Source organism: Dryobates pubescens, chromosome Z (assembly GCF_014839835.1).
Source record: "Dryobates pubescens isolate bDryPub1 chromosome Z, bDryPub1.pri, whole genome shotgun sequence".
Taxonomy (NCBI): Eukaryota; Metazoa; Chordata; class Aves; order Piciformes; family Picidae; genus Dryobates; species Dryobates pubescens.
Genome location: NC_071657.1, coordinates 121,309,232 through 121,321,760, shown reverse-complemented (window position 1 = coordinate 121,321,760; position 12,529 = coordinate 121,309,232). Strand labels below are relative to the sequence as shown.

Genomic DNA, 12,529 nt, shown 5'->3' with positions numbered 1-12,529 from the left:
ATCAGCTTTTTTGTGCTCCCCATAATCACCTGCACAGAGCAGATGTCAGGGAGATAATTTCTTATTGCCCCCATATATCAGCACCTGAATCAGCAGATTGCCTCGTGTCAACTTTACTCCTGCAAGTCTCCTGTCTGGACCCCACAGGTATACAGAAACACCTTCTGCAGTTTTAAGAAGAAAGCACTTTTTTCAGCCATTAGTTGAAAAAAATCATTAATGGACACAATGTGGGTTCAAAAGAGGAGTGAGAAACAAAGCTGTGGCTCCGATTTGCTCATAAATAAAATCAAGAACCCTTCTGAAACAACAGACGTACAGACAACCGCCATAGTTTAATAAGTAAAATGGAAACACAATGGCAGATTTATTTATTTATTTATGTATTACCCTGGAATGGAAATGAATTGCAGATCAAGAATATGTTAAAAATCCAAGGGAGAGCTTTTCATGAACATTTGGGTTGTATCACATTCTCATAACATCTGTCAGAGCAATGCAACTCAGATGTGTTTCTTAGTTCTCTCATTGTAAAAAGGTTTCTCTGGAAATGCTGCTGATTTTGCCAATATGAAGTCAGTCAGTTTGGACCTATGGGAGCTGCAAAGCTTTGTTTTGAGGTGGACAAATCTCCTAATGAAAGTCCCCCCAAAAAAAAGCCCTTGGAGAAACACTGAGAAGACATCTAATGGGCTGGATTCTGGTTTTAGGTCCAAGTGAAGCAGCTTCACTTGGAATGGGCACCCCTCTAAAGTTTTTGTTCACAGTGCCAGAGGGAAGTCTGTGATGCCATTAGTATGCACAAAGTGCACAAGACCTTTGGGGCAGCAAGAGAAACAAGCAACTGCTCTATGAGCCATAAAGGTAATGGCTGTGGTGACCTGGGTTATTTGTGCTGTTGCTGTAATATAGCATGGGGATTTGGGTTGTTTCTTTTTACCTTCCTAGTAACCAAAGCAGCCTGGTGTCCTTTCGAGAATCACGCTCCTTAACATTTCCAATGACGTACGTCCCTGCTGGATAAGGCATTTCAGATACACTGCTTTCTCTTGCCTCCTAACTCCAAATGTTTTGGTCAAAATGCTAAAACTCACTGTATGTGGCAAACAAACAAAGCATTAACTGTCAGCTTCTCTATATAAATCATAGCAAGTTTTCACTTTGTTGTCTGAAATGAAAGGCAAGGAAAGTAAAGGCATTGGTTGCTGTACCTACAGTCAGCAGTAGCTGTATCTCACCATTTTTTCCCCTTTTTTTTTCTGGCAGGTTGGGCTGAAATCTGTAATTGAGCAATTTCCAGGCCAGCTTGATTTTGTTCTTGTGGATGGAGGCTGTGTCCTCAGCCACGGCCACAAACAGCTGATATGCCTTGCCCGGTCAGTTCTCAGCAAAGCTAAAATCTTGCTGCTCGATGAACCGAGTGCTCACCTGGACCCTGTGTACGTTTTGATCATTTGTTCTGTCTTCTGATATGAAATGAGAAAAATCAGTGAGGCAGCGCCACCAAAAGTGTCCTCCTCTAACTTGTATGGTTCATTACTAAACCTGATTTAAGTAATGTGTGTTAGTAATTCATCATGAGGGATCAGAGCAGCCTAGTCAGAACCTTAGCTTTGTGGCTGATATGCATTTTCACAGGAGGAATGTGGCATACTGAGAGACTGCAGGGTGCTGGTGTCTGTGCATGCAGTTAGACTTTTCAATACCATCAGTATAGTTATGAGCTGTGCTGTCATACACATTGCAGTCTAAAACACTGCTTGTTTGTCTCTCAGAACGTCCCAAGTGATCAGGAAGACCCTGAAGCATGCGTTTGCCAACTGCACGGTGATACTCTCGGAACACAGGCTGGAGGCGATGCTGGAGTGCCAGCGATTTTTAGTGAGCATTTTTTTCTCCTAGTCTCCTGTACTCCTGTTTCTTTACTGTGCAAAACACACCAAGAAGAACTGAGGAAGCTGGCTGGATTGACGTGGGTCATTCAGGACTCTGGAGCAAACTAGTCACTTGCGGAAGAGCATCAGGGTCCTGTTTGCTTTTTAACCTCAGCTGTCATAGACACCTGTGTTCAGATGATCTGGGTCACATTATGGATTCCTTCTTTCAACCAGAAGGACAGTTGTGTAGATCACATTGCCAGTTGGCTCAGGAGCTTCAGAAAAATCCCAGCACCTCATGGAGCTTTACCATTGCTTATGCAGAAAAAGCTGCACTTGCTCTTGAGCAATGGGAGGCTCCATGTGGCAGAGGGGTTTCCAAAGAGTAAAGCTGATGGGCAAAAATCACTGATTTCTTTCATTAAGCCACTTGCTCATTTAATCAAAGCAACCAAGTATCGAAGTCCTGGGGTGTTTCCTTTGTTATATAAAAATGGTTAGCAAGGAAATGAAAGGTAAGTTATGTAACTGTTCTTTAAAATGAGGTTCCTTCCTCTGTGTTTTCTTGGCTCTTCCATAAGAGAGGACCTTTATTTTGTTAGCAGGGTGAAATATTATTTTCCATGTGTATTTGCTACTAGCACAGCACAAGGAATACAGCCTGAAGGTGAGGCAAGCCTGTCAATAGACAGCTTGCATATCCTTTTGGATGTGCCTCTCCTATGCGTGTTCTGGACTTAAGCCTTGCCACTGGCCTGCAGGCTGTGCTGGCAGAGCCCTGGCAGGAGCACCACCCAGAGCAGGCTTCCCATCCTCCAGACAATATTTCAGCAACAGATCTCTAAAAGCTTTTTCCCTTCAGACCGGTGCCCTCACCCGAGGTGTGCTGGCATTGCAGTGCCAGCAGAGGAGCCTAATTTTTCATATCTCCAGCCTGACAGGAGAGTCTGGCACAGCCATACAGGGCAAACCTGTCGTCTCCTTCAAACACAGGCCAGCAGCACTTCCTTGTTTGGCAAGAAGAAAGCTAAGAAGGCCTGGCACCTTGCTGGCATCCTTCTCCCCCTGCTTGTCATAGGACTCTGTTTTCTGCAGTTAACACTTTCTTAACCTGGCAATTTAGCAGTGCTAAGGAAATGCCATGGTGCCTGGATACCTGAACAAAAAAATCTCAGATGTAAAAATCAAGTTGCACGAAGAAAGCAGCAAGCCCAATGTCACTTTGTAACAAGCAATGGGCACATTCTCTGCATTAACATTTTTAATGTCTACTTTTACAGTTGTAATTAGAAATTACAAACTGCCAGCTGGGCTTTTCCTGTTGGAAGATCTCTGTTATGTCTGCTTCGTTAGTTGTGTTAGCTGAATTTTGTTGGCACCACCATTACTTATCTGACAGAGTGAAATGTTTCTTCAGGTAATCGAGGACAATAAATTGCGGCAGTATGAGTCCATCCAGAAGCTGCTGAGTGAAAAGAGCTCCTTCAGGCAAGCCATCAGCCACGCTGACCGCCTTAAGCTACTGCCAGTACATCACAGGAACTCCAGCAAACGCAAACCTCGACCCCAAATCGCTGCCTTGCAGGAGGAGACAGAGGAAGAAGTACAGGAGACAAGGCTGTGAGACTCGGTGTGGGCACACTCTTTGCGGAGTGAATCATTAGCAGTGCCCGAGTGTGACAGGAATCTGCTGGAGCCGTGCGCAAACCAAACCTTGCGGGAGGTGTTTGCTGCAGCAACTACGTTTGGGAATTGCTTCCCTCCCGTGGTTAATAGCATACAAGTTAGTACATTCTTCCTTTTTTTTTGCCACTTTTAATGGTGAAACCAGATTTCCTTTGAAAAGCTGCTCTGATTGGTACTAACGAGATGGCAAGCAGAAGTGACCTGCTTTGCCCAATATAATCATTTCAGAACACTTTCAGAATTGTTCTACCTGGGATGAGAGGACCAGACAGCAACAAGGAAGGAGGTGAGGAAAATAATCCTGCCTGCGTGGAAAAATAGAGAAATCAGAATGTAAAAAGATTCTTTGGATTCACTTCCTGCAAACAAATTAAGGCACAATCTCAGCAAGGAACACAGAAAGCTTCCTCCTCTGTTTTTTTTTACATGCAGCAACTGTAATTTCCATTTAGCAGAAAAGGCCAAGTGCCCTTTCGTAACAGCGCGCAGCTTCATGTGCGTAGGTGAGAATGAAGGAAGAGAGGATACTGACTTGCAAGCCAGTCAACATCTGTCACTTCTCCACAGTTAAGGGAGAACTGATATTTCCTTCTAAAGCCTAGGAGACTGCCAACCCGACCCTGCACACACTCCCAGTGGGATGAGTGCAAGCTGACGTCAGTGCGTAGTGAAAGGTAGAACATCTGCCAGCGGAACTCTTAATAGTCTGCACAGGTCTGGCACCTTTAGATGCTTTCTACTGTGGTCTAAAACAAAACAAAGACAAACCTCTCAAAACTAGACTTTAATAATGAAATTAATTTTTATACTCTTCTGGTTTGTAGTTTTATGATGAAAGAGAACTTTCTCTAGGATATTTTATTTATTTTAATATTGTTGCAAACATTTACTAAGGAAATGATGTATTTTAAGAGTGATTATGTACCATAAAGAAAAATATATTTGTACAAAAAGTTTTATATTTGGATTGGGGGGGGGGGGGGGGGGAGGAGGGAGGGAGGTTGGGGGATTGCTACTAGTCTTTGATGTCACATTATGATAGAGCTGTTAAAAACAAGGGCAGCCCTAGAGTTAGGCCAGGTACTGCCCAATGCTTTGTGCACTATTCTAGTGATACATGCGTTTTAGATTTTTTTTTTCTTTAAATAAACGAACAAAATGTAAACGAAGGAGCTTGTACGACCTGTTACAGCACACACCACCCCCTCCCCCGCTGCAGACACCGCAGACCTGTTCTGCTATTTCCACTTTAGTCCTCGCTACCTAGCAAAGCACGCGCAGCATTCTCACTCGTACATGCGACTGGCTTACTACAAGAGGCGTCGGTGACACCCAGGGCTCGTCCCTGGCCCGCCCCCGGGCCTCAGCCCGTGTTGGCGGCCGGGCCGGGGAGCGCTAGGTGGTGCTGCGGTGCTCCTAAGCGTCCCGGCGGCCGCGGCGCCTGGCGCCTGCCTCTGGCGGCAGGGCTGCTCCTGGTGGACCGAGCCCGAGCAGCCGCTGCAGGCAAGGACGTCCGAGTTGCGACCCGCTTCCCTTTATTCCCGTGGCGGAGGGATTTGGCAAACGCAGTAATTTGAAGAAAGGAAAGGCTCAAAAAAAGAGCCTATTTGAGGCCACCAGCAGCAGCCGGTTGGCAGCGCTAGCACTCAAATGCTTCACAAATATGAAGCTTTCTATTTGTCACACCACTGGAGCCCTAAAGCTGCAAAGAGCAGCACATGCGAGTCTTGAAAATTAACTCTTTCAAGCATTTTGTAGCAGCAGCTGTAGCAGCAGCAGCAGCGATGTCCCCAGCCTGGGAGAGCAACTAGCTGGGCTGGGTGCTGTGCACCAGGCTGAGCCTGCAAGCGCCAGAGCCCACTCCCAAGCCGCTGCTCACCATGCTCTGCCGTCGTTTTCTCTAGGTCTGTCACACATTACGTATTTCTGTCTCCTGTTACATCTTTCCTCTGCAAATATACTTTTTTCCCACACCTGGTCGCTCATACTGTACTTTTATCCTTACTTCTATCTTCTGCCATTGTACTGCCTGCTTGTACATCTTGTATTGACTGATTTTCTCCACCTGGCAATGCCTCTTGCCCACAGGGAGTTGGGGATACCCTTTCTGCCACGAAGCTCTGTTTGCTTTAGCCTTTGTAACAACTCCAGTCCCCTGCCCCCTCACACTGTGTATCACTGTACTCACACAGCCAGCTCTCACTTTGTACAAGTGTTTAAGAGTGTATGCTGTCAAGTCTGGCCAGGAGGCCAGGGCTTATACAGTACAGCCAAACCCAAGGAAGAATGCCAAGAAACAGTGTTTTGTTTTTTTTCTTTCAGGATGCTTCTAGAGTAGCAGACACACCATGTGGGAAAGTGTAATTATCTGAATAAACAAGATGACATGGAAGGATCAGCAGAAAAGAACCACTGTGTCATCAGAACCACACTTCAAAGCTGACACAATTAGTAGAGTTAAATTTTTTTTGGGGGGGGTGTCATTGTTAGAATTGGGAGTGGCAAGTGGGACTGAGTGAACAAGGAGACACTTCAGGAAAGGAAAAGGTAAATAGAGCAGGAGCATGGAGTAGATGGGACAGATGTGTAAGCTGCTGATAAACTCAGAAGGAGCACTTCGCAGGAGACAGTCACCTGACTGTAGCATAGCACTCACTGAAACAGCTTCTGCCATCACCCCCTTGCTACCACCACCATACTGCCTATCTCAAAGAGCCCAGGCAAGATGCTGTAGAAATCATTTGTCTGTCTGCCCTCTGAGGGCAAGTGGAAAAGGCTGGAGAAGACCATGACTTTCCTTTCAGTTCAAAAATACTGCTTCAGCTACTGTGGAGTTCAGGCTGGAACAGGAGGTAAGTCAGTACCAACCTCCATAACGAGGAGGACAGTATTTGCTTCCCAACAAAGGCTGAGAAGACCTTCTAGAACAAATGTTCTTTTACTTGCTGCCTGTGGGATAATGGCTCTCAGGACTGTTTGCCTGAAGCTAAGCTGGGAAGTTGCACATGCTGTTCACAGTGGAAAACAGAGCACAAGAGATAAGAGATTAAAAAATAATAAAAATGAGGCCATGAACCAAGCACAGTGGAAGAGCAAACAACCTTCATAAGAAAATTTTTCCTTTCACATGCTTCACTTTGCATACATTTGATAAACCTTAACAGCTATATAATAAAAGGACTCCTCCCAAAGCACTTACACGCTTGAACTGTTAAAGGGGAGGCATGTGTGTGTGTGCACAACATACAGCCAAAGAGAAGAGCATGCTGACTCTAATACCACACATGAATATTTAATTTTACAGCCTGCTAGGAAGAAGCCAAAAAAAGCTGAACTGTGTGAAATTACTCTGCAGAGGCTCTGTAGCTCTCCCCAAGTACAGAGGAGAAGGATGGCCAAGCTGCTAATACAGCCCTGGGAAGCTTTTAGGACAGCAACATACAAACAAGGTTAGCCTTAAACAAACTTGAACTGAGCATGTTTTGCCACCTTTATAAGTCTTACATACAAAATAACTACACAAAGCAGCTTGATAAACATCATCAGTGAGAACTGCTCAATAGCTCACTGAGGTCTGACAAAGCTGCTATTCCAAACATAAACTGAGATTCACAGTTCCTCCTTAACTGCATCTTACCACCTTCAGTATTTTATTCATTAAATGCCTATTTCTAAGTCTTCTTGACATCCACAGCCTCCATTTCCACAAGTCCCACATCCCTCTGTTAGTGTTGGAGCCGCTGGACACCTGATGGCTTCCACACTTCTCAAATACTACACTGTTCAAGCACCAAGTGGCAGCCCTTGGAAAATGTGCCTTTTAAAACATTTCCTCACAATAATGTTAATTCTGAATTTGCATTCCTAGATGTCAGTTCAAAGCAATGTAATTTGTTGCATTTTAGTTATCTAAAAATATTCAGTTATTTACTTTCTCCTCTTTCTTATGCAGATCAATCTATATACATTATATATAGATATATATATATTACCATTACTTGGCTGCAATTTAACATGTAGGAAAAAAAGATATGGCTTTGGAACTCCATGTGCAATTGTTCATGAATGGACAATTGCCACCCAAAACTCCTGAGAAAAAGCAACAATCAGTGCAATGCACAAACACATTTCCTTTACAAACCCTATTTTCCAAGCCCAATTTCCCATTCCTAGGATAAGCAATATTACTACCAACTGTATTCACCAGGACTTGCTTCATTCTCAAAATACAACCCTTATAAATGCAGCTGTTTTTTTTCAAGTGATGTCTAGCTTTCTGGGTTGTTATTTTCTTTCTTAACAGCTTCCCTCTCATGATGATCAAAGCTTTAATGTGCAAGCATACTCTGTGAAAATGAATTTTGGTCACTCTGATATGTACAGGGGCCTAGTTACTGCTACTGTGCCTGTGCTGAGACTGAGTTAGGTGCAGCCCCTGTAGCTGGAGAAGGACCAAGGCTCCGACTGGACTTGCTAGTTACTCGTGCTTTACTTTCTCCTAAGCCTGCACTGCACTGTGTGACATTTCAGCTCCCTTTTGAGCTAGTATTATCCTAACCAGATTTGGGCTACCACTGTGGTGAGGAACTATCTCCCCTCGTCCAGGCTTTCTTCTGCTGGAATTAAAAGCCCTTCCTTTCCAATAGTTCACCTACATGCAAACGTCTGCCTTCTGAGTCTGCCTTTGCTACAGCCTAGCACAAAGACACATTATTCTGCCTTGACAGCTGCTTTGCCCATTACTAATCCAAGAGTAGCTGGTATTACAAGTCAGGTAGGAGAAGTGCTGTTTGTAGCATCACAGGAAGAATCTGAAGATACAATGAAGCCTTGAACTCATGAACAGAGCCTTGCCTTGCTTCTGGACAATGGCACAATCCAAAGAATAAACTGATGGAGAAGCCAGTATGTTCACATGCAAAGTATTTTATAGTTATGTGGAACTGATATGGCCTAATGAGAGAACTTAACAGTCTCTACAGAAGGTAAAGTTGAGTGAGGAGATCTGCAAAATACCGAGTGATTAAAGATGCATGAAGATCACAGACTGTGTTGGACTGAATTAGACACACAAAATGACAGCAGGTGGAAGTCAAACAGGTAAAAGATACAGATGGAGAGAGGACAGCAGGCTGAAAAGAAAGGATAACGAGGGCATTGAAAGGCAAGCCTAAATTTAGCAGAGACCTGACTTTCAAACCGTGAACAGATGATCAAAGTTGCTCGGCCTTCAGCAGATTTTCACTCTAAAGTACAGCACAGAAGACCTCTGATTCTCACAGACAATATACAGGTCTTAAAACAGATCTCAAAACGTGCTTTAGGACGCTATGCTTAAGATCTTCCCACACAGAAACACACTGCTAACTCTTGATCTAAATGAGGTCTGCCATTTCCAAGGTGTATTTTCAAGGTAGCACAAACCTCGCTTAGATGTCAGAATTATTTTCTTATAGTTTTTCTATAAAAACAAAAATTTGTTACTACACATCCTGATGTTGCAGCTCATGTCTTCACTACAAAAAAGATGTTGCCTGTTTTGTGTTCCTGCTCACCACAAAAAATCCATGTGCTTTTCACTCAAGCTACCACACTGCTGGCTTCAAGTGTGTAAGGGACGCTAATCGCTGAGCCCCATTGCTCTGAGCTGCAGCAATTCGCAGCTGACTCATTCTGCAAAGAACCAGCTGCAAAAGCAGCAGCCTGGTTTTCAGCACCAAAATTAATGACAAAAAAAAGAAAGAACACCAAGTCCACCTCCAGAGAAATCATCACTCTGTGGTTATATGTTGCTATCACACAAGAAATGGAAGTTTTAATACAACAGTGATATTTGCTAAATGCATTGTGTGGAAAATGGTTACAGAAATAAGCTTCAAATATTCCATATCTGAAGAGATAACACACACAAACTAAGAAACAGACAGACAATATGCAGTACAAAACTTTTATTGACATGAGTTTGGGATGACAAAGGTGAAGTGTTAGGAGACAGCTAGCTAATCCTTCCCTCTTCCATGCCTATCTTGAGGAAAAAAAAGCTACTTCAGGAATTACAGGCATGACTGTGTTACCACTCATGGTTTTCAAAACCATCTCCTGGCTAAGCCCATTGGAAGGCATCAAAGTCTGACCTCAAGAAAAATCAGCACTTTCCTTTGCCTACCAGATGAGGTATCAAGACAGTGAGCATTTCCACATTATTACCATTCATAAGTATACAAACACGGCTACTGCAGGAGAGGCGGAGGAAATACTCTCTTTGTAGAAACTCTCCCACACGGGAACATGATCTACCTCTGTAGCAGAGGGGAAAAATGAGGGAGACTTCATTTTAACTGCAACTGAAGCATCATTTCATGGCAATTACAGCTTAAATCCATAATAGAAATTGCTAATTACACTGTAACTCATGTTATCACTACTACATTACCTCTGATAATACTGTAGTTAAGGTTGTGCTCAAATTCCTTTTCAATAAAACCTGTTTCTGTAAAACACTGTTATTTCTTTTTGAAACACTAATGAAGTATAGAAAAGTTTTTACAGTATACAAGAAAAACTAAGTTAATAAATGATCACATTTTCTTAGCTTCTATCAAAGAATAAGAGTCTGAGAAAAATAACTTTTATTGCATTCTAACTTCTCAATCTCTCTTTTTTTTTTTTTTCTTCCAAAGGTGAAAGTTAAAATGGAAATTAATGACACTGTAGATGAAGAGAAGCTTGAGAGAAACAAAATCACAGTTCAGCAGGCAGGTGATGGGGAAATCAAAGCATTTAATATGGCTTGTAGCTGAAAGTAATTGGTCTGTATTTGCAATCATTTTAGTTATTGCCACATTCCATTAGTTTTTCATAAAGTGAAAATAAAAAGGTCTTTAAAACGCACGGATGATAGCTTTTAGCCACTGCTGTACATATTGTGCAACTCATCTGAACGCAGTTTAACACATGAGCTTAATAGAATAGATTTAGATACAGTATATACACACTCAGAGTCCTGTGGTAATACCCCTGAAAATTATCACTTCAATGAGTAATTGTCCTACTAAAAGGAGGAGGGGAAAAGAAACCCCCAAACATCTACGAAGGTGGCAAAACTGCCTCTTCCTAAAGTTTAAATCAATATCATCTCCAGCTGATTTACATAGAAATAAAACTGTGGTCCTGTACAAACTTTTTATATTACAGGGAGACAGTTTATTTTTTTAAAAAAAGAAATATTTACAGATTTTAGTACTTGGTTCCTTGCCTCAGAGAACCCTGCGTGTGAACACAGAGTTGTACTGTAGGCGGGTTCAGTTATTAGGTTTTTCTGTTTGTTCTTTTTTGTGCAAATTCCAAATCTCTCTTTTGGTGGTGTTGTCTGCCTCTATTTGCCTTGTATTACTGCTGCTGCTTTTTTTAGTATTCTGCGAAGGCTGGGTGACTTTACTTCTAGGAACAGGAAGGAAAGATTTAACCCTTGAAACACCCAGCTCTGTCTTTGATTTACTGTTGCTGCTTTCCACAGTTCGACTGCTGCTGAGAGGACGCATTCCATCCTGCGGGTAAGAGAAAAAGCATTTTCTGTACACAAAATCATTACTGCCCAACTTGAAAAACAGACAATCAACCCTACCAGCCCTGCAGAACCCTTGTGATTTACAGTATTACACTGTGTAATATGACAGCTTCTTATACTTGGTGAACAAACTATGGCTCTTTTTCGCATCTTTGACTGAAAGGAAATATCATCAACAGCTGAGTGGGGTTTGTGCATTGCCATTGCAAGAAACAAGCCCTATAAGGAGAGGCTGAGGGAGCTGGGGTTGCTTAGCCTGGAGAAGAGGAGACTCAGGGGTGACCTTATTGCTCTCTACAACTACCTGAAGGGAAGTTGTAGACAGGTGGATGTTGGTCTCTTCTCCCAGGCGGCCAGCACCAGAACAAGAGGACACAGTCTCAGGCTGCGCCAGGGGAAGTTTAGGCTGGGTGTTAGGAAGACGTTCTATACAGAGAGAGTGATTGCCCATTGGAATGGGCTGCCTGGGGAGGTGGTGGAGTCACCGTCATTGGAGGTGTTCAGGAGGAGACTTGATGGGATGCTTGGTGCCATGGGTTAGTTGTTTGGGCGGTGTTGGATTGGTTGATGGGTTGGACGTGATGATCTTGAAGGTCTCTTCCAACCTGGTTTATTCTATTCTATTCTAAACCCTTAAATTTGATCCTTAGGTGCTGTTGGACGGGGAAATTTCAACCCACCACATCACACATTATAATTACAAAAGGCATAGCCTAAAACTACCACAGGAGCCTCAGTTTCAGGAATGTTAAAAACACATTTTATTTCTTTCGTTACTGTGGAGAAATGACAGCTGCAGCCACAGCTGAAAGGCAAGAATTGGAAAGTTAGGTAGTTATGAGCCAAAAAAAAAATAAGAAATCATCTTTACAGCTTGACCAAAGAGATTAACTTCTTTGGTTTGCCTTTTTTTTTCTCCTTTTGTACCACCAAGATCATAAATTGCAACAAAATAATCCTGCCAAAAACAACACTTCAAGAATGGAAGTTGGAAAGGGAAGTTGAAATGCTGGTCACATTTTAATCCATAATCTTCCAGGCTGTTAGGAATTGCATTTGAGCATCTCACATTATTTATGCTAAGAAGCTACAGTCTTAAAAATTGGCCTGTATTCACTCTGCCCAAATTTACATACCTGAAGTTCTGGTCAGGTATGTTGTTACTTTTTATTCCTTTACAGTCAAAGAGAAAGAAGTTAGGTAAGCCATTTGCTGATGGTCACTAATATATATCTATCTTTCATGGGAGATGCCCATCTTTCCACTGGCAGGGAAGCAAAATTAGAACCTTATCTGTTAACAACAGCTGAATCCAGATCACTCTCTGGGCAGCAATGTTAACCAGTTCATTTTCATCATCAGCTACTGCTCTTCACATAAAGGTTGGTGGCAGACCAAC

General features: G+C 42.8%; 2 protein-coding genes across 2 annotated transcripts in view; one reads left to right on the top strand and one right to left on the bottom strand.

Moving 5' to 3' along the window:
- CFTR (CF transmembrane conductance regulator) overlaps positions 1–3,538 on the top strand; it is a 71,824-nt gene extending 68,286 nt beyond the window's left edge. Inside the window, exons 25-27 of the mRNA XM_054177860.1 lie at positions 1,267–1,439; positions 1,776–1,881; positions 3,295–3,538. Of these exons, the coding sequence (XP_054033835.1) occupies positions 1,267–1,439; positions 1,776–1,881; positions 3,295–3,501 (486 nt within the window). The 3' untranslated portion in view covers positions 3,502–3,538. The remainder of the gene's footprint in view (positions 1–1,266; positions 1,440–1,775; positions 1,882–3,294) is intronic.
- A 7,244-nt stretch (positions 3,539–10,782) lies between these two features.
- The window catches only part of CTTNBP2 (cortactin binding protein 2), an 86,633-nt gene continuing 84,886 nt past the window's right edge, over positions 10,783–12,529 (bottom strand). Inside the window, exon 23 of the mRNA XM_054178984.1 lies at positions 10,783–11,110. Coding sequence (XP_054034959.1) covers positions 10,865–11,110 — 246 coding nt within the window. The 3' untranslated portion in view covers positions 10,783–10,864. The remainder of the gene's footprint in view (positions 11,111–12,529) is intronic.